Below are 25,887 nucleotides of genomic sequence, written 5' to 3'. Positions count from 1 at the left end.
CTTTCAAGGATCCCGTGTTTCTCTAGTCCTCATCAGAACACTGGAGAGAAACTCCCAGATGTTTTGCCTATAGCATACACAGAAGAGCACACACTCTCTTCTTCCCTTTAACCGCCCCTTGTGTTCGTCAGTGACTGTACAGCTTTTTACAACCGCAACCGTTTTCTCCATGCCGTTTCGTCAGCTCATCCAGGATTATTCGTCAGGTCACGGGACGGAGGAAAGCCTGACTCAGCAATCTTTCTGCACTGCTAATAAAACAGCCTGTAAAATAATATGCGTAATGGATATGGTTAATAACGCGCCATGTAAGGGAGAAAAAGAAAAAGCTTTGCATTAGAAATCATGGAGAGGAGTAGAAACAAGGACATATGTTTCCTATTCTTTCATGTGATTCACACTCCACACGCAAATGTGCGTCGCTTAGGAACAAGCTGGGGCAGGCGTCGCCAATGTGGCTCATTCCAGATGTTATGGTAAAGGGTAAAAGGGACCCCTGATCATTAGGTACAGTTGTGACCGACTCTGGGGTTGCAGTGCTCATCTCGCTTTATTGGCCGAGGGAGCTGGCGTACAGCTTCCGGGTCATGTGGCCAGCATGACTAAGCCGCTTCTGGCGAACCAGAGCAGTGCACGGAAATGCCATTTACCTTCCCGCCGGAGTGGTACCTATTTACCTACTTGCACTTTGACGTGCTTATGAACTGCTAGGTTGGCAGGAGCAGAGACCGAGCAATGGGAGCTCACCCCGTCGTGGGGATTCAAACTGCCAACCTTCTGATCAGCAAGTCCTAGGCTCTGTGGTTTAACCCACAGCGCCACCCGCATTCCAGATGTTGCTGGACTCCAAATCTCATCATCCTTGACCATTGACAGTTACTAGCTGGTGGGAGCCCCAAAATATCTAGAGGGCGCCATGTTGGCTACCACTGATCTAGGGCCACAGAGGACTTGGCACAGGAAAACTGGCTATCGAGACTGTTCTACACCTCCAGCATGTTACTGTTATCATAATATTTAATTTGCAAGCTAATCTATCAAGAAGTCATTCCAATCGCCCATAGCCTGCCCTTGGAGTAATCAGGATCTCTTTGGTGGTTACACAGGAAAACTCTTTTTAAATGAAATTAGCATGACTTAATAGAAAAGGAAAATCCAGGGCATTAAATTTTAATTACCACTGTTGTCTCAACTATGTTCAAACAAAAGAACAGCTTGTCCCTGCAGCCCCCGTTGGATTTTGCATAATCTCCACAATGTTCCTTCTTCTGTTTATTTTGCGCACACAATATATTATTGTAGAAAGCAGATCTATATGTGAGGAAGATTGCCAGGAAGGTCTGCGGGGGGGGGGGAGGTGGACATGGGGGGGGGAGCAGAAGGAATTGGACATCGCCACTCTCAAGCTTGTAGGATGAAACTTAGCTGAAAACGGCGTCTCCTGCTTTGCCAGCATGAAGGTCGGGTTCCGCCATTCAAACCACACGGGGCATTATTCCGGCTCAAAATACCCCTGTGCATCACTGACATTAACGGGGAGGCAATGTGAAAAATGTGCTGCTGGATCCAACCAAAGGTGCATTTAGTGGTCTTACGAATGATATTGAGCTGCAACTCTCACCAGCCCCTGCCAGTGTAGCCGTTGATCAGGATTTGGGTAGCTCAGTTGGTTAGAGTTTGGCACTGGTAACACCAAGGTTGCAGGTTCGATCCGCATATGCGACAGCTGCATGTTCCTACATTGCAAGGGGGCCTGGGCTAGATGATCCTCAGGGTCCCTTCCAACTCTACAATTCCATGGTTCTGTGATCTAGTTCAGTACCCTGCTCCCACAGTGGTTGGGGAAAAGCTGCCCTAAATAATACTAGCAGCAGCAGCAATGGTAACAAGGTAAAGGTAAAGGGACCCCTGACCATCAGGTCCAGTCCTGACCGACTCTGGGGTTATGGCGCTCATTTCACTTTAATGGCCGAGGGAGCTGGCGTACAGCTTCTGGGTCATGTGGCCAGCATGACAAAGCTACTTCTGGTGAACCAGAGCAGCACACAGAAACGCCATTTACCTTCCCGCCGGAGCAGTACCTATTTATCTACTTGCACTTTGATGTGCTTTCGAACTGCTGGGTTGGCAGGAGCAGGGACCGAGCAATGGGAGCTCACCCCGTCGCGGGGATTCGAACCGCCGACCTTCTGATCGGCAAGTCCTAGGCTCTGTGGTTTAACCCACAGCGCCACCCACGTCCCTATAATGGTAACAAATAAGTAGCATATTACAGTAATATGTAGAATGAATGTGCAGACTGGGTATTGCAACTCAGCTAGGTATTTGCGAGTGGATGTAGCTATGACACACCTTTGTCCCATTCTTTCTCCAGCCGTTCACTGACTGGACGTGGAATTTAGTATGGCTCACTCTTTTCTTTTCCCGCAGGTGTAGTCTCTCTCTTTGGAAACTCTCTCCTGCTGCTGGTAGCTTATCGGAAGAGAGCCGTCCTGAAACCTGCCGAATTCTTCATCGTGAACCTTGCCATCAGCGATGTGGGCATGACCGCAACCCTCTTCCCTCTGGCCACGCCATCCTTCTTTGCACACAGGTAGCTTGCTTTGCTCATTTGCTCATGTTGTTGGGTTCCACTCTTCTGTTTCGAAAGCTCAGAGCGGCTAATGGCTTTCTAAGAACACAGGAATGCCATAAGCTAGGCCCGGTACTGAGTCTGGTTCAGTCTTGTCCATACCAATTGACAGCAGTTACTCCTAATATGTGACGTCAGGGATTGAACCTGTGACTTTCTGTGTGTGAAGCAGAGTCTGTACCACTGAGCTACAGCCCTTTCTCTCCAAGCAACGATCAGGTCCCTCTTTGGCTTAGCTTGAGCGATGATGTTGCATCAGGGCCAAACTACATTTGACGTGAGAGCTCCATGTTTGAAGCTCCCAGCATCTTTTTCATGCTTGAAATGCAGGTGGGGGGAGCAATTTGGATAGGTGCTGTAGGGCAGTGTTCCCCAACCTTGGGCCTCCAGCTGTTTTTGGACTACAGCTCCCATCATCCCTCTCTAGCAAGACCAGTGGTCAAGGATGATGGGAATTGTAGTCCAAAAACAGTTGGAGGCCCAAGGTTGGGGAGCACTGCTGTAGGGCATAAAAGGGCGTTAGCTATCTCCCCCCCCCATTTGCATTTCCTACCCCAAAAGTACTATCAACCACAAAACGAAAAAGGTATGGATTTCTGTTCTTAAGCCTGCATATTTCCCCCTCTGCAGTTGATAAGCAACTTTGGGAAGGCTGGATTTTGAAGTAGGGCAATGCTGTAGGAGCCAAAGTCCAAACTGGACCCTTCTGGAGTTTTCGTGGCAGAGTTTGACCCACTTTCCACCCTTTGGAATGGTTCGTAAGACCACTCTGCTAACAACTGGATCCAACTGTGCGTTTCTTGAATCTAAGTGGGTCATCTGAACCATCTGCCATGTTTAAAAGTTCAGCTCTGACCCCACCACTGCTTGAACACCACCACACCTAGAAATTTTCTGCATTTTGGAACTTTCTAATGACAAGAGGTGTTTGGCTTTTGTTTGTTGTGCTTAGGAAGTGTGCAAAATCCAGCCAAAGTTCAGAAAAGCTGCATCCTGGCCATCTTGGTTTTCATTTTGAAGTAAAACCAAATTTCTAATCCTTGTGGGTAAAACTGCATGGATGATACATGGCTCGTGTCAGAAGACTGGGGGTGGCGTTCTGCTGCCTTGCCACTATAGCTCATTTCTGCTCTCCCTGCCCAGCAGAAACAGATTGCTGGCAGGATCAACAATCCTAACCAAGTCTACTCAGAAGTAGGCCCTACTGAATTTGAGATGAATTACTCTCAGATAACCGGGGTTCGAACTGAAGCCTAAATCACGCAAAAGCTGTTCCGTTTGCATAATTTGTATGCAAATTTGCAATCATTGATTCTATGTTTTCGAAATTACAAGAAAATAACAAGTGACTGTATGTTGAATACTGATTTTACACAGGTTGCGGAATTCAACTTTTCCTGTTGCGGGATGGCCGGATGGGTATCTCATGGAGCACACGCGGTTCTGTGATTAGGATGCTTTTTATCATTGTTATTGGCCACTGTGCAAAGTCCTGCTTGGACCAGTGATGCTCAAGCATCTCTTTCTGTGACTGGGTTGCCTGGGACACAAGGCCTTGTGGGAAAATCATTTATTTCCCCTAGTTATCTCTCCCTTCCAGGTGGCTGTTCAACCATGCTATGTGCACTTTCTATGCCTTTTGTGGAGTTCTCTTTGGCCTGTGCAGTCTTACCAGCCTGACAGCCCTGAGTACCGTTTGCTGTATGAAAGTCTGTTATCCGGCGTATGGTAGGTGCTGGGGTACACAACGTAAACATCCTCCCTCTTGCTGGGCATCTCTGTCTCTGTTCTGTTCCTCTCTCTCCCCTCCTCCCTCCCCACCCCAGGGCTTAGCAACTCTTTCACAGGGTTAGGAAAGTCGTGAATCTCTTAGCAACATCCCTCCTAGGAGAACTGTCCATTAGGGAGCCTATTCATCAAAGGTTTGAAATTGCAGTAATTAGCACAAAAAAATAATACAGCAGCTACCCATTTTCCCCTTTTCATTTGCATATGTAGATTAATCACCAGCCTGTCTGCTTTTTTTGTGTGTCCAACTTCTAAGTCCTAAGATATATGATTGTGGAGGGAGACAACTTATTTTCCACCGCTTCAGTCATGGGGGCATATTATTATTTGTCTCCTTCCTGCACTCAGACAATTCAGAACCTTTTGGTACATCAGTAAAGGAGGACATAAATGCTCACGATGGTGAAAGAAGCAAATAAAAATTGCTCACGCAAATTAGCATTTTGATGACAGAATTGCATAATCTGAAAGCATAAAGCAGGGTTGGCTAATCCTTTTCAGCCCAAGAGGGGCATTCAAGGTTGAATGGGTAGAAAGAGTCTCCCATGGTGAGGGACTTGGAGAAGAAGTAGGCTCTCAGGTGGCCGCTGGGAGGGTCTACTTCTCTCTGTGTGGATAAATGATAGCATATACATAATATAAATATGGTAAAGGGCCTTATAGTTATCTTCTTTCTCTCCTTTTTGGGGTTGTTTTTTTCTTTTTATTCATCTTGCTCTGTAGACTGGGGTGGAATCTACACACATATAAAAAAAGTTCTGAAAATGCTTTTTTAAAAAGCATATTTAAAAATAGATTGAATTTTCCATACGGCTCCCCATCGCCATCTAGCGTCACATTGTATATTGTGCTTAAAACACACTTAAAATGTTTTATTTGCAGCTGTATGCAATTGGTGTTTGTAGCAAAGGTGGCCTTCGAACATGTATAACACTCAATGCAAATCCATACACACCCCAACAGCACATGCAGAAACACAACTCTCTCTCTCTGTCTCTTAATTAAATTTGTGTACCGTCCTATACTCTTAGATGGACGGTTCACAACATAAAATTACTATCTTTCTTCTTCTTTGGTGATCACTCGTAGCCGAGTAAGGTTGTCTTCCATAAACACGGTTTTAACAATGAGTCCTTAAGTGACTGTGGAGGCCAATTCTGGATCCACACGTCCTTCCACAGTGGGGACATTGGTTTCCAGGTGAGAGCTGATCATGGTGTGGATCTGCCAAGCGTGCCTTCCTCTTAGCACATTTCTCCCTTGCTTCCTGAGTTCGAGTGTCTTCAAAGCCCATGACACCTTTGGTAAAGGCTGTTCTCCAACTGGAGTGCTTGCAGGCCAGTGTTTCCCAGTTGTCAGTGTTTGTACAGTGGTACCTCAGGTTAAGTACTTAATTCGTTCCGAAGTACTTTAGCTAATAGGGCCTCCCGCTGCCGCCGCGCCACTGGAGCACGATTTTTGTTCTCATCCTGAAGCAAAGTTCTTAACCCGAGGTACTATTTCTGGGTTAGCGGAGTCTGTAACCTGAAGCGTATGTAACCCGAGGTACCACTGTACTACATTTTTTTAGATTTGCCTTGAGACAGTCTTTAAACCTCTTTTCTTGACCACCAGCATTAAGCTTTCCATTTTTAAGTTCGGAATAGAGTAGTTGCTTTGGAAGGCGATCATTAGGCATCCACACAACATGACCAGTGCACACACACACATACATAACAAAAACAAAGACAATCCAATAACCCCCCAATTCCACAACACATTTTAAAAGGGGATCAGATGTCAATCAGCCCAAGGCCTGGTGAAAGAGAAACATATTTGTCCAGCATCTAAAGATGCATAGTGAAGGCACCAGGCAAGTCTCCCTGGGGAGATCATTCCACAAACAGGAAGCCACTGCAGAAAAGACCCTGTTCCTGTGTTGCCACCCTCTGGAGGAGGATACACAAAGAAGGGCTTCAGATGATGGTCTCAGGGTCCAAGTGGGCTCATATGAAGAGAGGCTGTCCTTGAGGTTTTGCAGTCCTGAGCTGCTTAGGGCTTTATAGGTCAAAACCCAAACATGGGCCTGGAAACTAAATAGTAGCAAGTGCCGGTGGGACTGGATCAGTGTAATATGCTCAGCTGAACCAGATAGTACATAAATGCTGCTATGGCCTAACTAGGGATGGGAGAAGAATTAGATTCAGTTCTTGTTTAAAGGTGAACTTGATGCAATCCACACTTTCCAAAACAGCACAAGAACCAAGATACATTCGCTCTTTGAAATTTGCACTTCTCCAAATTTTCCGAGGCAGTTCTCCAGCCAAGCAATGCGTGCAGAAATGTGTATACTAGCATAGAGTGTGCACATAAATGCCTATATTGGTGAAATCAGCATGCGGATATGCATTGTATGGGGGGAAACCCCATACTACACATTGCAGAAATGGGTAAAATAATAAGGGAAATTGACAGGTCCGTCCATCCGTGAACCCAGCCAAGAAGTGCATTTTCTCTCCCAGGAAGCAAAAGAAAAAAAGAGAAAGCTTCCTTTGGGGCACTGTGGGGTTATTCTAGCCCTTAGCCCAGCTCCCCCCAACCTGGAGCTCACCAGATTTTTTTGGGACTACATGTCCCATCATCCCTTGCCATTGGCCCTATTGGTCTGGGGTTCTTGGGAGTTGTAGTCCAAAATATATGGAGGGCACCAGGCTAGGTAAGACTGCCTTGCTTTTTATTCATTTACAGTGGTACCTTGGTTTATGAACTTAATCCATTACAGAAGTCAGTTCTTAAACCACGGTGTGCTTTCCCATAGCAGTGGGGGACTCAATTTACAAATGGAACACACTCAACAGGAAGCGAAACATGTTCTTATTCCAAGGCAAAGTTCACAAACCGAAACACCTACTTCCGGGTTTGCAGTGTTCTTAAACCAAGGTGCCACTGTATTTGTTGGCAGCATCTGTGTGCCACCATGTAAGCTTTGGGTACCGAACAACAAACCAAATATAAAATGTACCGTATTTTTCGATCTATAGGGCGCACCGGACCATAGGGCCACCTAGTTTTTAGGGGAGGAAATAAAGAAAAACAATTTTTTTCCCCCAGCCCCAAAGAGCAAAGAAGCCAAGACAGCCAGTGGGATCCATCCCGCTGGCTGTCTTGGCTTCCTCTTTAGCCATGCACAATCTCTCCAGCCGGGAGATGCTGCGCACAGCTTTGTTTTTAGCCGCGGGGCTTCCCCCGACCCCAGTGCCCAGAACGGAGGCAAGGTTGCGCAGCCTTGCCACCGCTCCCGGAGCTTGCGCTATCCGAAGGTTTGTGGATAGCTGCCTGAAGCCCGGGGAGCACAGTGGAAGTTGGCACTGTGCTCCCCGGGCTTCAGGCTGCAGGCTGCTATCCGCAAGTGTTTGGAGCCCAGTGGGAACTCCCGCTGCTCTCCGAAGGCTTGAGGATAGCTTCCTGAAGCCTGGAGAGTGAGAGGGGTTGGTGCGCACTGACCCCTCTTGCTCTCTAGGCTTCAGCGAAAGCCTACATTCGCTCTATAGGACGCACACACATTTCCCCTTCATTTTTGGAGGGGGAAAAGTGCATCCTATAGAGTGAAAAATACAGTAAATATAAATCAGGCCTTTTCTTAGCTCTGTTTCATCTGAAAACCAGTAAAATGTGTGTGTGTGTGTGTGTGTGTGTGTGGCTGTAGGACATTTGTTGTCGTGCCACTCCATGCACACTTTGTGTGAACGAAATTTAGCACGGCCTGCTTGTATTTCAGTCAAAAACTCAGAGTTTGGTAATTCAACAGGTACTGCAGTGTGAAAGGAACATTAGAAAACTGCAGAGAAGCAGTAGCCTCATAATCAGGAAAACTAATGCAATGTTCTCTACGTCTGAATGCACCCCATGAAAGCAGAATAAATCCACTGCTAATGCACTGTTATTATTTTGTCACGAGCGCATGGCAGAATGCGTCGGCAACATCACATCAGTCTGAAGGGGCCCAGAGATTGCAGCGCAAGGGATCAATAGCAGCACCTTCTTTCTCCTCCCAGCTCCTACAAACATGTGGCCTGTTTCCTCTTCCGACCCAGATTCTCCCCCAAAAGTTGAAATCCAGCCACATCCAAGATGCTATTAGAGATGCTAAATGCTTTTACTGACAGCTCTATTTGCAGAGGAAATAGGAAGGCCCTTACAAAAGATGGCGCATGTTACTGCCATTCCATACTCTCCACCATTCCTCAGGTGAAAACATGGACATTTCTCACTCCTCACAAATGACCCTCCTCAAACCCCATTTTTTTGTTGTCATCCCGGCACTGCAGAGCATTTCCTCTCAGAAGAGGGGCGATTGCCACCAAGATCACACAAACGGGACACAGCACACACACCCTCTACTGTCCTGAAAAAAACCCAAAATCCTTCTTTTATTTTATTCTTCAGTAGATTTACAAAAAGAAAAACATGTACCAATAAATAAATTTTAGAACAGGGCAAGATTTGACGTAGACACACAGACATTAAAAATAAATATATCAAGACTCCTTGCGCTCCACTCTGCTCCTCCTTCCTTCCTGCCCAGGGTAGTCCTGCCTTCTGCCTGCTCCTCATCACATGGGGCAGGGCCTTGGCAGTGGTGGCCTCTCTCCCTCCTTGCCTGCTCTCCAGAAGCCATTACAAGCTGCCCAAGGGAGGAGGCTGGCAGTGGTGGCCATGCAGAGGCAACAGGATGCGCCTTTGCAGCCACCGCTGTCATCCTCCTTCCCCAGCTCAACAGTGGGGGCACTGGCAGAGGAAATAAGGGCCTTCTAGGATCAAATCAGAACCTGGTGTGGCTTTCGTAAGTCCGGGACTGTCCCTTGAAAATCGGGACACTTGGAGGGTATGCCATTTATAGATTCCCCACCTCCCCACTATACATTGAAGCACATGGGCTTTGTGTGCAGCCAACACGGAGCTCAAGGGACATCTCTTCTTAGTTAGACAGATTACTGGAGAAGGTGGAAGGAGATAAAGGCTACCTTTAGCTACTAAGCTTCAGCCAACAAGCAGCTCTGCCTCCCCTCTGCGATTACGGCTTCTGTTTTCCCAAGGACTATGGAACACAGTTCCACCGCCTCTTATCTTTCCTCTAATGCACTACTGCATTTCCCCACTAGGAAACGACTAATCTCAGCATATCTTTAATTGCCTGGTTTCAAAGAAATGTTAGCCTTGCATATGTCTGAAGGTTGTTGTTGTTGTTTTTTAAATTAAGCCTTTAGAAGATCAGAGAGTTTAGGATTTAAGCAAGGGAGGCAAGGGAGCGCACAGAAAAATCCAGCTTGCCTAGCACAAACTGCCTTTTAGAGGAGGGGAATTCTGATAAGACAAACATTTTATTTTACATTAAAAAAAAAAAATAAGTTGCCCTTCTGTCACTTTGCATCTCAGTATGCAAATCTTTCTCCAATTTTTTTTAAAAGTGTTTTTACCAAATGTACAAATGGAACTTTGATGCCAAACAAGAGCAGTAAAAATGACTGAAAGGAAAATAATATAAAATATATGGACCGCTTTTATGTCCCTTGGCTAGCGTCTTCACCCTAGTATAATTTCCAGCCCATTCCTTTGCTATATTGAACTTCTACTCTTTACTGCTAGTCCTCACTGTTGCTCAGTTTGGAAGCCTTACCAATTTCCTTCAGGTAATTTATTACAACTTAAGCTTTCACTTTGTCCAACGCTGCATCTCATGAAGAATGGAAGAGCTGGATTAACACTGTTTCTAGCTACACTCCTGCATGGGGCCTTGCATGGCAAGGGGAGTTTCCTTACCACAACAGCATTCATCAAATTCCCACTTGCCCTGTTCACTGCCTGCGGTAAAGGTAAAGGTAAAGGGACCCCTGACCATTAGGTCCAGTCGTGACCGATTCTGGGGTTGCGGCGCTCATCTCGCTTTATTGGCCGAGGGAGCCAGCGTACAGCTTCCAGGTCATGTGGCCAGCATGACTTAGCCGCTTCTGGAGAACCAGAGCAGCACACGGAAACGCCGTTTACCTTCCCGCCGGAGCAGTACCTATTTATCTACTTGCACTTTGAGGTGCTTTCGAACTGCTAGGTTGGCAGGAGCAGGGACCGAGCAACGGAAGCTCACCCCGTCGTAGGGATTCGAACTGCCAACCTTCTGATCAGCAAGTCCTAGGCTCTGTTTAACCCACAGCGCCACCCACGTCCCTTCACGGCCTGCGGAGGTATCTCCAAACTTATGTTACCTGGTTCCTTTGGGTTTTCCATTGGAGAAACATAACAAACTGGTCTAGAACCAATATAGCAGGGATGGGGAACCTGTGGACCTCCAGATGTGGTTGGAACCCAACTCCAATGAACCCCAGGCAGAACAGCCAATGGCCAGGGATGATGGGAATTGAAGTCCACCCGCAATATAGGATTGTAGTGCATGCACACACACACACACATTACACAAGTGTGTAGTATATATTAAGTGTGTTTGTATTAGGGGTGTGGAGGGTTTTTTTGTTTTGTTTGCTTTTTAATTAGAAACCCATGTATTCTGATTTCAAGCCAATGCACCAACCAAAACACAACTCTCCTTAAAAATTCGCTAAATTTATCCTAATATTGCAATGCAGTATGCGAGCCAACCAATGCGTATGCAAATGCACATACAGTCATACCTTGGGTTGAATATGCTTCAGGATGAGTGTTTTCAGGTTGCGCTCCGTGGCAACCCGGAAGTAACGGATTTCGCTGCTCGTGCATGCGCAGACGCTCAAAATGACGTCACGCGCATGCATGGAAATAGACGCGCAGATGTGGGCTGCTTTCGCTTCAGGATGTGAACGGGGCTCCAGAACGTACCAGAGGTACCACTGTATCAGGGGGAAGTGTACAGAAAGATGCATACGTTAGTGGAAAATAATGTATCAATTTTATGTGTACTAGGGGGAACTTGCTTTCAAAAATGTGTATATTACTCAAAATTGCATATGGGAATGTGTGCGAGGGATTCAACTTTGTGCCAAGGCAGTCGTTCCATCGGAGCAACTATTCAGGCTTGTCAGATGGAACCATCTCCCTTGTTCTCATCTGCCTTGTGTGCTGTTCTGGAGTTTCTCCTGACACCCCTCAAGCCTATTTCGGGGGCTGCACAGGGGGATAGAGATTCCTGTTGCCCACATGGAAGTCCTTGTACAGGGCTCCGCTGATACGACTTGTTAACTGAAGCCTGTCCTGTGGTTTTTTTTTTGGGGGGGGGGAATTGCACTGAAATGCTGATGAAGTTTCACAAGTTGCTGCTGAAATGTGGAGAACTGAATTTAAGAGAGTGTGTGTCTGTTCATGCACACTTGTCTGTACTAGAACATTGTTTTCCATTCCACCTTCATCCCATGCATTCCACCCCATGTAACACTGGTGTTTGCAGCGCTGTTTCTCTTCCGCTGCAGTTCATCTTCCACCAAAAGTGATGTCATTCAGCTCGCTGGTTGGCAAAACGATGTGACCTGAGCATTTTTCACATAATTTGTGGCGTAAAATATGCAATTTCCGTATTTTTCGCTCTATAACACGCACCCGACCATAACACGCACGTAGTTTTTAGAGGAGGAAAATCCGTAGGCATGCCACCCATAGGCATACCCTCCATAACACGCACAGACATTTCCCCTTACTTTTTAGGAGGAAAAAAGTGAGTGTTATGGTGCAAAAAATACGGTACATTGTCGTTGTGTTATTCCACCCCCTTCATTCCAATGCAAAGAAAAACAATGCAAACAAAGCAGGAGAATAACACAATCAATTGCATAACATTTGCGGACTGAAAGCAGCAGCAAGTACCGATCTCATTCGTGGGATTGCTTTCTGCTCCAGACACAGGATGAATAAGTGGTAGGTAGGTAGGTAGGTAGGAAGGTAGGTAGGTAGGTCAATTGCTGGTAGATAGATGATAGATGGTAGATAGATAGATGATGATAGATAGAGATAGATAGAAGATAGATGATAGATAGATAGAGAGATAGAGATAGAGATAGAGATTGAGATAGAGATAGAGATAGGGATAGAGATAGAGATAGGGATAGGGATAGGGATAGGGATAGGGATAGGGATAGGGATAGGGATAGGGATAGAGATAGAGATAGAGATAGAGATAGAGATAGAGATAGAGATAGAGATAGAGATAGAGATAGATGATAGATAGATAGATGATAGATAGAGAGATAGACAGATGATAGATGACAGATAGATAGCAGCACAGATATGTCTAGATTGTGGAGTGACCAGGAAAAGCTCTCTTTTCCAGCATCTACATACCCTAAAGCTGCTACTGCTGCTTCTGCTCTAGTGTCAAAGGGAAGCAAATGCGAATTTGATCAATGGGCTGCTGATCTGTCCCCACACGGCAACTTGACTCCAAGTAGTCCATTTACTGCTTCTGATTATGGCACGGATAAAAGCATGTCTGAAGGAAGGGCAGATGTTTCCTTGTTAACAAGGGCAGCATCAATATGGTGTGCATTGCTTTGTGAGGCAGCCGCTGATGTGTCTGTATGATCGCTCATCTCGAAGCAAATGGGAGTTACTCTTGCATACTGAGAGGATAATACAGCCCTCACATCTGAAGCTTTCTATCAGACCTGACATTAAAGGTAATGTGTTGAAAGGGCTTCTGAAAATATTTGCCAGTGCAGCTCTGCATGTGCGTGTAAATATGCAGTTTCGTGCTCAAAGGGCTATTTGTCAGGCGGTTTGCTGCGGCTTTTCTGCAAAAAAAAAAGGAAGGAGGGAGGGAGGGAGGGAGGGAGGGAGGGAGGGCACAAATGCAAATAGTGGTGCCCCCACCCCACCCTGCTCTATTTTCTCTCAGCAGTTCTTTGGAAAAGGTCATTCGGAGCCAACATAAATCTCAGGGCTTCAAATGTAAATCTTTTTCCCTCAGCAGAACGTTTGTTATCGTTTCCCCGAGATCAATTCTCCGAGAAACAAAAACGGAAAATAATAGTTATTTCAAATAATGGCCCTAACTGAGAATGGGAAGGTGGAAACAACTCCTAAGAGAATAGGGCTGCTAACACCTCTTCCGCCCCCCCCCAACCCAAATAATCCTTGATAACTAAGGATAGTCATATAATAGCCATAAAGGTGAAGGTAAAGGGACCCCTGACCATTAGGTCCAGTCGTGGCCGACTCTGGGGTTGCGGCGCTCATCTCGCTTTATTGGCCAAGGGAGCCGGCGTACAGCTTCCGGGTCATGTGGCCAGCATGACTAAGCTACTTCTGGCGAACCAGAGCTGTGCACAGAAATGCCATTTACCTTCCCGCCGGAGCAGTACCTATTTATCTACTTCCACTTTGACGTGCTTTCAAACTGGCAGGAGCAGGAACTGAGCAACGGGAGCTCACCCCGTCGCGGGGATTCGAACCGCCAACCTTCTGATCAGCAAGTCCTAGGCTCTGTTTAACCCACAGCGCCACCCGTGTCCCATAATATCCATAGTCACTCCCAATAAGGGAGTGGGTGGGTTCAACCAAGACGTTGGGCACATGACACAAACCACTTCTTGGGTGCAAGCAGCCTAATCTCAAACAGTATTTTTTGGGGGGTGGGGAGAGATCTAAATGTGAGTTTGCCCTAAGGACAGGCAATTGGTAGCCAAGGGCTTGGGATGATTCCTAGTGCACCACTGGTTCCAAAACAACCCCTTATTATATTCTCTAGGCTAACGTTTACCAACCTGGTGCATTCCAGATGTTTGGGACACCACTTCACTACGGTTATGGTGGAAACGGTAGTCCAATATATCTGGTGGACCACCAGGTTGGCAAGGCTTGTCTTTGATATTTGGCCTGAGACCTGGTCTGTAGATTCAGCAGGAGCTGATAGAGGCCCTGAGGTGGTAGAACCTGTAGCATCCTAGAATCATAGGGTTGGAAGAGCCCATGTGGGCCCTTTATGTGCAACCTTCTGCAATGCAGGAATCTTTTGACCAGTGAGGGGCTCGAACCCACAATGCTGAGAGTTTCATGCTCTACCGAGGGTCAGACTAAAGGTGAGGGTGCCATTTTAAAGCCACCCCACAAAAAAGGCAGCCTGCAATTTTTTTTAAAAAGGCAGATCCGACACTTGAAGAACAATTTTTTCTCTTAAACTCCTGGTTACTATACTATTGTCCTACTTGCAAGCAAGCAATACACACACAGAGAGAGGAAGCATTTAAAAATGGAATCCCCACCCCAACCCGTAGTCTTAACTAGTACATTCCATTCTTTCCCCCACCTCAAGGAATTCTACCACCTCCTTCCCATCTGTTCAACAGTTTATTTATTCCATTTTCACAACTTTCCCCTAACAGTTAAATTCCACGTTATATTCTTCTGGGACTGTAATGGAATACAGTGCTAGTTTTAAACTGCCCCCCGTTATTACAGTCATACCTCGGGTTACAGCTGCTTCAGGTTGTGTTTTTTCGGGTTGCAGACCGCCAAAACCCGGAAGTACTGGAATGGGTTACTTTTGGGTTTCGGCGGTCACGCATGCGCAGAAGCGCCGAATCGCAACCCACACATGCGCAGTTGCGGGTTGTGAATGCTGCAGGTTGTGAAAGTGCATCCCGCACGGATCACGTTTGCAACCCGAGCATCCACTGTATTATTATTATTTGAAGTTTTAATTGTATTATTACTGATGTGTTTGCCATCCTGAGCTCCTTGGAAGAAGGTGAGGCAAATAAATCCAACAAAAAATAATAAATAAGTGTGGGAGCGGCCACACTCAGTCTTGGCCACACCCATCAGAGTCACGCAGCCCATGCAGTATTGGCCAAGGGTGGCCTTGGGTCAAGAAAGTTTAGCCACTGCTGTTCTGCAGGCTGATCTGAACCTCTGCCCAGAGCCTGTGCATGTACAGCCTTATGTGTAGAGTTACTGCCCTCCCACATTTCAATGGCTTCCTCCCATATTATAACCACAGGTACAATTTAAGGTCCAACAATGAACACCTTGGAGGAAGTCAAGTTTGATTGATTTGCCCTTCCTACCTGCAACAATTTGCAACCTTCAAATGACTTCTGAAGCTCACAGGTCTCAACCACGTAGGTGTAATACACAAAGTTGCTCTTTAAAAGTTACCCTATTGTTAGCCAGGGAAATAAAAGTGCTGGACCTTAATCTATCGTTGGCTGAGCACCTTCAAGGTCTTCTTTCTCCTTTGTTCTGGATAATGAAACCAGTGGCCTTCTTTTGTGACATTTGTTCAGCAAAATCAAACTTCTGTAGGGCATGATTCATATACCTACTTTGTTTTCTCTGAATCTCACCTCCCCCCACCCTAAGATCAAGGATAACCAAACTACCAACAATTGCAGGGAGAGCCATAGCAGAGGATATGCTTTGCATGCCAAAAATCCCAGGTTCAATCCATGGCACCTCCAGGCAGGACTGGAAAAGACTCCAGATGACAGCCACTGCCGGTCAGCGTAGATGTGGGGCACCTGTTGCCTTCCAGATGTGTCATGGATTGGTTGGACACAGAGGAATGGTGGAAGGAGCCAGCTGGAGAGCTGCCAAGGGAAGAAGGCTCAGAGCCAGGAAGGACGACAATGAGTGGTCAGAGGATGCAGCGGGAGAAGACTGGGAGGAGGCAAAGCAGGGAGTTGAAGAGGTAACAGGGCTTTGTGAGCAGGGAGATTCTGTGTCAGAGGGAAGTCCAGAATCAGGAGAGGAGGGAGGCCAAGAGGCAGAGATAAGTCAGGCTGGCGAAGAAGCTAGGGTGTCCCCCTCCTGCTGCAACAAGCTCCCCTCCGTGCTGGTCTCCCAGAACCAGGAGAGGCATGAAGTGGGAGGAGCAAAGGCTGAGTCTCAGATTGCTTGGGGAAAACCCTAGAGAGGAGGAGACTTAGGCAGCTGTTGGAAGGCAGGGACTTTTAGGTGCCACCCAGTTCTGGCACAAGAGGCTTAATGAGAGCCAGGTTTCAATCCATATTTTAGATGGCTAGTTCCATTTGCGCTCACCTTGCTTCTGAATTCCAGGCCCCATCTGTACTAAGCATGTTTCCTGCTTGGCAGGGGGTTGGACTCGATGGCCCTTGTGGTCTATTCCAACTCTATGATTCTATGATTTAAATCAGTGCTGTGCCACTTTAAACAGCCATGGCTTTCCCCACAAATCCTTGGGAACTGTAGTTTGTTAAGGGTGCTTAACAAAAGAGGCTCTTAGTCATCTTGCAGAGTGACAGTTCCCAGAACGGCTTAACAACCAATCGGCTCCTGGAACTGTTGCTCTGAGAGAGGAGCAGGCGTTTCTTAACAACTCTCAGTTCCCTCAGCAAACTACAAGTCCCAGGGTCCTTTTGGGAAGCCCTGGCTGTTTGAAGTGGTATGGTGCTGCTATAAATGTATAGTGCAGATGGGGGGTGCACATTATCTCAGCAGTATCATTTTTGAAAGAACGAAAACCTCCTGTCAGGGAAAGTTCTGAGCAGACGGGTTCTCACTTTCTGTCTCTCTCGTTTGTCCTTATAGGCAATAAGTTCTCTCCCGCATGTGCTGGGGCACTACTATCTTGCGTCTGGGTTTACGCCCTCATCTTTGCAGTGGCCCCTCTGGCCAACTGGGGCAGCTATGGGCCAGAGCCCTACGGGACAGCTTGCTGCATCAAGTGGAAAGTGTCCACCAGAGAAACGAAGTTCTACATCGGGGCCCTCTTTGTCTTCTGCTACATCATCCCTTGCCTCCTGATCCTCATCTCTTACTCCCTCATCCTTTGGACTGTGAAAGTGTCCCGAAGAGCTGTCAGGCAGCATATGTCCCCGCGGACCAAAGCCAACAGCGTCCACACTCTGATCGTTAAGGTAAGAGAACTAGATTGGGAACAAAGGCATAGGTGGGCACATTATTGTTATAACCATCACCATGTGTAAGTGTAAAACCTTCAAGTTTTTTCCTGACGTCTTAAAACTCCCTTGTGCTGGGGTCGCCAGTGTGACGCCAGCCAGCACCTCCTGCAGTGCCTCTGAATGGTCTCAGTAAATACCATGTCGAAAATCCACAGGGCATGAGAAACTGCTTTCTCTTTTCAATCAGTGCCTGTTTCTTTCTCTCTCTCTCTTTTTTTGGAAATAATTTTTATTTGATTTTACAAATACAAAGTTATAAAAATCCAACCATATATCCATATACAGAGATTACTCTGAATCTCACGACTTCTCCTCACCCCCTCCATGGGGTCCCATTTTGAACATTTGCAACTGCATATTTTTCCATATGCTAACTTTTATATCAATCCATACGGTCCATGGTATTTGTTACACTGCAAGTGGAATCAAAATCCTGCCAACGTTTCGATCTGCTCACAGTGGTCTCCTAAATAACTTGCAAGTTTTTCCCATTCTTTTTTAAAGCTTTTGACCTCTTGGTTCCTGAGTTTTCCAGCCAGTTTTGCCAAGCTGATGGACTATGCCGTAATGGCAGCCAGTGCCTGTTTCATACCCACCAACAACTTGAGTGCCAAAACCAGGACGCACATCTTCCCATCTGAGCTCCTGTATGAGTCATGTGACCTGTGCAAGATGTGCTTTTTCAGGGCCGTGCTCACAAAAATGCACATTTTGGGGAGCTCTGTGAGATTGCAGCCCCCCAAAAACACTTTCTTCCAGGTGAAATTGCACAAGATCTTGGCACCCAAAATGGCCGCCGTGCTCTCGTGTGAGAAAACGGAATGTCCCCCTTTTTTTGTGGGACACTTGTGGGTTATGCTGTTTGTGCTGGCTCAGGCTACATTCACACCAAACATTTTAAAACACCGGCTTCTCCTAAGGAATTCTGGGAGCTGCAGTTTGTTGAGGGTACTGAGAGTTGCTAGGAGAACCCTGTTCTCCGCAGAGAAATGCAATCCCCAGAGCGGTTTAACAATCAAGAATTGTAGCATTTAGTTGGAGTCCACCCTGTGGCTTTCCAGATCTTGTTGGTCAGCCCCTGACCATGGACTGAGTTGGCTGGGGCTGATAGGAATTGAAGTCCAACACTTGGAGGTGCTCTAGGTTCACCATCCCTGGCCTAGAGTGCATAAACTTCCATATGGGCACATAATGTTTGATGGCAGCCATTTGCTTGCTTCTAAATAGTGCACCTGATTTCCATGGCATCCTCACCACAAGTAGAAATGCAGCCTTTGGTGCTTACTTGTGCCGACAGTTTGTTCTTTCAGAACCCCTTGGGGACAAAGTATAACGAATCTCCAGCACAGAGTATTATTACTTTTTTTTAAAAAAAAAAAAAAGTTTCACCCACACATATTTCCTGTATGCCATATGGTGGCGGGTGGGGGAGCAGGGAAGTGATACATGCTCTGGAGTGAGCAAAAGTAAAATATAACCGGGCTCTTCTATCACACCAGGATGATTTGCTCACTCATGTTGCACGGCTGTCTGTCACGACTTGACAACTTAATTTAACTGTGCATACACCTTACCCTCCTGATTTGCAAGCGTTTTGTCATTGGTAGATTAAGGGCTGCTTATCTGAAAAAGAAGAGGAGCTCCAGGGCTTGTTTATAATCCAGCCGAGTGCACTAACCAATTCACAGGTTCAGTTAATTAACTCATTAATTACAGACTAATGCAATTAATATACACATGCACAGAATATTATTTGCAGCCGCAATGTATAGCTTCTCATCAGAGGTGAGAGAGGTCGGTTTGCTGGCTTGCTTTTCTTTCTTTTTTTTAAGGCAGCTGGTGCTATTTGATGGTATCCTGCTTCTAAGGTGAGATAATTAAAAAGCAAACTAGTTTATCATACACGAGGAAGGGTCGTAGCTCAGAGTTGGAGCGTCTGCTATGCATGCAGAAATTCAATCCCTGGTTTCTCCAGGCAGGGCTGGGAATGTCCCCTGCCTAAAACCCTGGAGAGACCCTGCCAAAAACCCTGGAGAGACCCTGCCAGTCAGTGTAGACAAGTACTGAGCTCCATGGATCAATGGCCTGACTCCTATGTTCCTATTGGACTCACTGGGTTGCTGGGTTCAAGGAGTTGATTTTCAAAATTATGTCCTTTCCTCTAGAAAGACACTGTTCATGGCTTGCCCACATTGGATGGAGGCGACACTTAAAAAAGGAGAAACCCTGACTCCCCTCTTTCATCGTGCTGATCCTTGCATAATTCCCTTCCATGGGAGCCAGTGTAGTGTAGTGGTTAAGAGCGGTAGTCTCGTAATCTGGTGAACCGGGTTCGCGTCTCTGCTCCTCCACATGCAGCTGCTGGGTGACCTTGGGCTAGTCACACTTCTTTGAAGTCTCTCAGCCCCACTCACCTCACAGAGTGTTTGTTGTGGGGGAGGAAGGGAAAGGAGATTGTTAGCTGCTTTGAGACTCCTTCGGGTAGTGATAAAGCGAGATATCAAATCCAAACTCTTCTTATTATCTTCTTCATGATACGGACTGCAGCAGATTAATCTCGCACCAGCACCTCCCTGGGCATATTACCTACCTAAAAACTGGATTAATCTGCATCCTTTCCCCGGGGGAAATGGGGGGATGCAGTTCTGTGAGGAAGTTTAACAAAGAACTCTCAAGAATCTCATCAAACCACAGTTCCTTGAATTCTTTGCGGGAGCTGGGAAAATCCCATTCCTTTAAAATTAAGTGCTCATCCACACAGGAGTTTAACATGGATTCGAATCTGCTTGTGTCTCAAGGTTTGTTGTTGTTGCATCCACATTATGTCCTCATCTAAGCAGGAGTCCGCCCTCCCTCCTCTCTGCTTAAATTTTAATTTTCCCAATCTGCAGATAAGCCTCTGTCTGCCTGGACATTATTTGCCCTCGCAATGTGTTCCTTGGTGGGCTGCTCGCTCTATATTTTGCGGAGCTGGGTGAAGTACACGTTTTGGTTTTAAATGGTTTTGTGTCTGATATAAGTTTGGAGTGCAGTTCTCTCTGTGTGTGTTGTGAGCTGCAGAGCTTTGTACTGATTCATTGCAATATCTGCAGATCTTACGGTAACTCCTTACCAATATGCCATGGCGCTCCACATGCAGAGACAGATTAATACATGTGCTGCAAATGGTGTATGAGCAAATTCGACAGTGGATGAGCCATGGAGTCTTGGCATGGGGGAAAGTGCCTGCAGGCTGTTCTACCATTTTTAAATTGGTTGTTGTTATGTACTGAAGTTCTCACCCTGGGCCAGCAGGGGGATACTGTAGAGTTTTCACTCAGGTCCACATATGCAAATAAGGGATTGAAAGTGACGTTCAGTGATTGGATAGTTACAGAAAGTGGTTACTGTTGCGTTGTAGTGGAGCTCTATATAAGCAGGCTGGCTGAACCCTTCAGTTCAGTTCAGTTCTATTCTGGCCTGTGAATAAACAAGAGCTGTTTGAAGAATCACTGTGTCGTCTGATATGTTCACCCACAACTTAACAGTTGTCCTCTCTCTCTTCCAGCTTAGTGTTTCTGTGTGCATTGGATTTCTTGCTGCGTGGACCCCCTACGCTATTGTTGCCATGTGGTCAGCGTTTGGCGACGCCAGCCAGGTGCCCGTCTTGGCCTTTGCCCTCTCTGCTGTGTTTGCCAAGTCTTCAGCAACCTACAACCCTCTGGTTTATCTGTTCTTCAAACCCAACTTCCAGAAGTTCCTTTCCAAGGACTTGTCCCTGTTGCAAGCTGTCTGTGCCGTCTTCTGCTGCAGCCGGCCAAGGGTTATCACCCTCCAGTCCTTCCACACCCGAGATGGCCGGGCTTCCATGAAGTTCTCCACTGCTTTTACCGACCACCGTGGATCCTGCAGGAACTGCACAGACACTTTTGAATGTTTCAGTAACTATCCCCGGTGCTACAGGCTCTCTCCAAAGTCGGACACGACCGCCAAGGCCAAGCCGCTGGCGATACTGGCAGACGGAACGACTTGCCGGCCAAGTCTGAAGAGAACCGTGCAGGTCATGGTGCTCGTGACGAGGAAGAAGACCGGGATGGGGACTAGGAGTGTGGCTGGGGATGTTCTGCCTTCAAATATTGTCAGAGATCTTATGTGAGCAAGGGTTCGAAGGCAGGGGGAGCCCCCTTTCTGCCTAGACCAATCAGGAATGTTTGGTTGCCATTTCAAAATCCATTTTCTTCTCCATATGTATAGTTGTTTCCAAAGTGTGCTTTGCAGGCTAGGAGATACTGCAAATCTTACACCAGCATTCCTCACCCCTCCATTGTTTCTTTAAACAGCTGCAATTTTGTGCCAACAATTTTGCACCTGTTTCCCGCCCCCCCAAAAAAAAGATCAATAATGCAGAGCCAAAAAAAATAAAAATCCTGCCTCTTTATAGGTTCCATTTGGCATTTGAGATGTCACAGTGCCACTATAGGCAACTCCCCACTTGCGCAAGATGTCGTTGTTCATAACTGTGCATGTGCACAACATCTCTTTGGACTCTGGGGAGGGTTTCCTCATTAGGCAGAGGCACAGTGGGGCTTTTGTTGAGGCTGCTCAGCTGACACGCAGCAGTTCAGCTGACCTCACACATCAGCTGTTAGGCGGGGAGGCTGAGCAGCCTCAACAAAGCCCCGCTGTCCCTCTGGCTCCTGTGGAGACCCTCCCTGGAGCCTGAAGAGGACATCTTCTTTGAGGTCTCAGGAGGGTCTCCTCACAAGCCGCAAGAACTCTCCAGGGGGCTCCCCACAACACACATTTCACTTATGCACACGGGGCCCCGGAACATAACCCCTGCGTAAGTGGGGAGTCACCTGTATTGATGTGAGGCATAAATCTGAGTTTTGGTTCCACACCTGTGCAGTCTGCCGCATGCTAACGTTCACTTGCACAGCTAACGTTCAGGTCAATCCAAGCGGTTGCTATTGGAGGCAGGTACAATTAACCGCTCGCATAATTGGACTGTAAGAGATTAATCCAATCGAGCTGCATCAGCTGCAGCTCAAATGCAGAGGGTCAGATCATCAGAGGTGTGCAAGGCCATGTGGACAGGTTGAACATCCGGTCAGCCATCCCATGCCTTCGGAACGGCAGGCGGGTGCAACAGCTCGTACAGCCATGTTGTTCATGTCTACAGTGGTGTCACCGTTAGGTTCTCCTCTGCACCACAGTTCTCCTTTTAGAAGTTCATCCTGATCCAGCTGCAGGTGCAGACACAGCCCGTACTCATCTAATTCCCTACAGCAGGGAACCTGAGGCCCTTCAGATGTTTTGGACTACAACTCCCATCATCCCCTGCCGGCACAGGGGCTGATGGGAGTTGTAGTCCAAAACATCTGAAGGGCCTCTAGTTGACGAAGACTGTCCTGCAACATCTTTCTCTCCCTCTCTCTCTCTGTTGTTACGCACACTTTCATGGTTAATTTTTATAAGAAAAACAACTGAAGGAACACAACTCTCTCTAAAGGCATTAGGGTGGGAAGCTAAGAAATCTGAGGTGCTATTCCAACCAACTTCTCACCCTGACTTCTGTGGTCTCCATTCAGTTGTGGAAACACACAGCGAAGGTGCTTCGTTTCCCTCTCTTGCATCTGAGGGGGAATGGCGATATCCCTCTACCTCACAGGAGAGGCTTGTTTAGTAGATGAAGCAACCTCATGTTTACAGTGCTTTGTACACGACAGCATTCAGTATTGCTTCATCTGATTTTCCGAGGCCATCAATACTGTAGAACGCAACAACCGCTAGTGGCCCAGAAATAAAGGCTCGTTCTACATGGAAGAATTATGACCAATGGATATAGTCCACGCCCAAACAAGGCATAGAAGATACTGGACTCCAAGGACACAGCATCCTTTCTGGCCGGACTGCAGTCTGGGTTTCACGACGAGCTCGCCCAGCGTTTTTGCCGTCGTTTTAACAATAAAAGAAGGCAGGACATTCCCAACAACTGAGGGGGCCAGAGGTGAGAAAAATCGTTTTCAATAACAAGGCCGTTTGCCCCCCCTCAGTGAGTCAATGAGAGCAATCCCGTCAATTTCAGCCTGGCACAAATGAACAAACCTAACCTCAAAGGAAAAGCACCACAGCTATCAAACTAGCTAGGACTCTTTTGGAAGCAGTCGTTGTGGCAAGAGACAAAGGCAAGAGACTGCTAACAACCTAGAATGTTCTCTCTGGCTAGCGCACGGCGATGCCCTGCTCCTCAGGCTCCATCTGGTGAAAAGGTACAGTTGGGCCAACAGAGATACGGTATTGAGAATCAGATTCTTTTTTTACAAATAAATAAATAAATGCAGAGCAGCTCTTTCAAAAACAACATTATGCTTTAAATAAGAGGGTGCACACAAGAAGAGCTGCAAGCCTCAACACTTCCCTTCCTTTGACAGGGGAAAAAGATGGGCTGTGTGGTCAGCAGAGTTGTTCCACATCTGCAGTGTGGATTAGCACCGACCCATGAAAATGAGCACAGCAATTCTGTCCATGGAAATAGAAAGGCATTCAGGCAATTTCACAGGAAGCAGCAGCTTTATTTATTTTTTATTGGTTTTACAATTTTTTTTAAACAATACAAACATATAAAAAGACATACAAACATGTATAATTTCATAACCTTTTTTTCATAAACCTCGTTTCTCAGACTCCCCCATACCTCCCCTTCCTGCATCCCAATGTCCAAAATTATTTCAGCAACTTCTAAATAATTTTATCAAACATATGTCTTCCTAATCTTTCCTTCAACCTAACCTTATATCGCTGTAACCTCCCTTTCTTTCTCAAAACCTCGGCATTTCAGCATTCATCAACTTTATAGTAGTTCTTAAGGTAGATTTTAAATTTCTTCCAGTCTTCTTCCGCCGTCTCTTTTCCCTGGTCGCGGATTCTGCCGGTCATCTCAGCCAGTGTCATATAGTCCATCACTTTCATCTGCCATTCTTCCAGAGTGGGTAGATCTTGTGTCTTCCAATATTTTGGGAAGCAGCAGCTTTAAGCCAATTCAGGCTATTTACCTGTTTGGCCACCCAAACTGGCCGCAGGTCTCTGAAGCAGAGGTTGAGGAGCCCTCGAGGTATTGATGGACTACAACTCCCATAATCCTCAGACCCTGGTGAAGCTGGCTGGGCTGATGGGAGTTGAATTGCGGCAGCATTTGGAGGACCACAGGTTCCCCATCCCAACCCTTGCGCTAGTGTTTCCAGGTCTTTCCTTCACCTGCTACCAGATCCTTTGAAATGGAGGTGCCAGGGAGTCAACTTAGGCCCTTCTGCATGCAAACCATGCATTCTGCTGTGGCCCCTATGATTTGGTATTGACCTCTGAGTTGACAGTGGAAAAGGTCAGAGTACATCTGGGACAAGACAATGCTTTCAACCCAGCTCAAGAGCAGTCTATGGACCCAGGCTACTGCCCCAAACCCAGTGCCCATGATCCTTCCCCATAACATTATTGCAAACTCAAATTTCGTGGTTTTTGTGTGTTTCCCCCCCCTTTTGCTACTCCGCCCCCAATTACCATGGTTGTAATAAGCCTCCTCTGCAGTTTTTGCACATCTCATTTCATCCTCGCCATCTCAAGATTACTTTGCAGTCAGCAATCCATCACATGTCCTGACATCTTTGCCGCAAGGTGGGTGGGCTTATTATCCTTCCCCATTTTGGGAAGGTGGGCGAGCAGAGTTTGCACAGGGAGATCCAGCAGTTTTCTCAGCATCGCTGCAATGAAGTCTGGGCCAGAGATGGGGGGGAAGGAAGCCAGAGCCTTCCAGGGGTCATTAGCCTGGGCTCGCCTCCCTGCCTCCCACCAGAACCAGAACCAGCACCCCGATGGCGAATGAGATGCTTGTTGCCACTGTGTGTCCTATCAATTGTCTGGTATCATTAGCAGCTGTGCTGCTCCACACGTGCAGCTTATCTGAGAGCCCTGGAGGGAGAATAAGGCACTTAGCGAAAGAAGCTGGGAAACAGTTTTGCTCCGTAGTGAGCCATAAGAGCAGAGTCTCTCCCACAGCCTAGGCGGCTGCCATACCACTTTACTCTATATTCCTTGCACAGGGTAGGATAAATTACCTGTCTTTCTGTATTCTATAATCTGATTCTCATCTCCTTCTGCTGGATTCCTTCTCTGGAGATACAGTCATTGCTATTCTCCATGTGAACTCCTGTAGAAGAAGGAGGAGGAATGTTGGAACTGTACCTTTTTTCGTGTCGACCACCAAACAAGATTTTGGGAGGCAGGTTGTCGGGGAGATACTTAGGCGATAAGCCCACAGTTTTGTCTCTCCAAGAGTCCTCTCTATTCCAGACAGGCTGGAGGAAAGACCTTGCTAATCGACCACTTCCACGAAGCTAGGAAAAACAAAGGAGAAACCAGGGCACCAGAGACGATGCATCACGCAAAAAGATTTGTGTCCAGACACCGGCAGAGAAGCCAGACGGGCTGCCAACTTGGGATGTCACAGCAAAGGTTATCAATCTGCCTTTTGCTCCATCAGACCGTTAGTCTACCAAGCCCAGCACTTGTCCACATTGACTGGTGGCAGCTCTTAAAGGTCTCAAGCAGGGATCA

At 46.8% G+C, this 25,887-nt stretch overlaps 1 protein-coding gene across 3 annotated transcripts in view; it reads left to right on the top strand.

The window, feature by feature from the left end:
• The window catches only part of LOC309534185 (opsin-5-like), a 72,298-nt gene extending 48,462 nt beyond the window's left edge, over positions 1–23,836 (top strand). For all 3 annotated transcript variants that reach the window (XM_082226284.1, XM_082226283.1, XM_082226282.1), the window contains exons 3-6: positions 2,431–2,593; positions 4,233–4,360; positions 16,925–17,253; positions 20,846–23,836. In XM_082226284.1, the coding sequence (XP_082082410.1) occupies positions 2,431–2,593; positions 4,233–4,360; positions 16,925–17,253; positions 20,846–21,433 (1,208 nt within the window). In that variant the 3' untranslated portion in view covers positions 21,434–23,836. The remainder of the gene's footprint in view (positions 1–2,430; positions 2,594–4,232; positions 4,361–16,924; positions 17,254–20,845) is intronic.
• The last annotated feature ends 2,051 nt before the right edge of the window (positions 23,837–25,887 follow it).

This window comes from Podarcis vaucheri, assembly GCF_965113315.1.
Source record: "Podarcis vaucheri genome assembly, chromosome: 6".
NCBI classification, from domain to species: domain Eukaryota; kingdom Metazoa; phylum Chordata; class Lepidosauria; order Squamata; family Lacertidae; genus Podarcis; species Podarcis vaucheri.
Note: the sequence above shows the minus strand (reverse complement) of the source record. Positions and strands in the feature narration are given on the sequence as shown.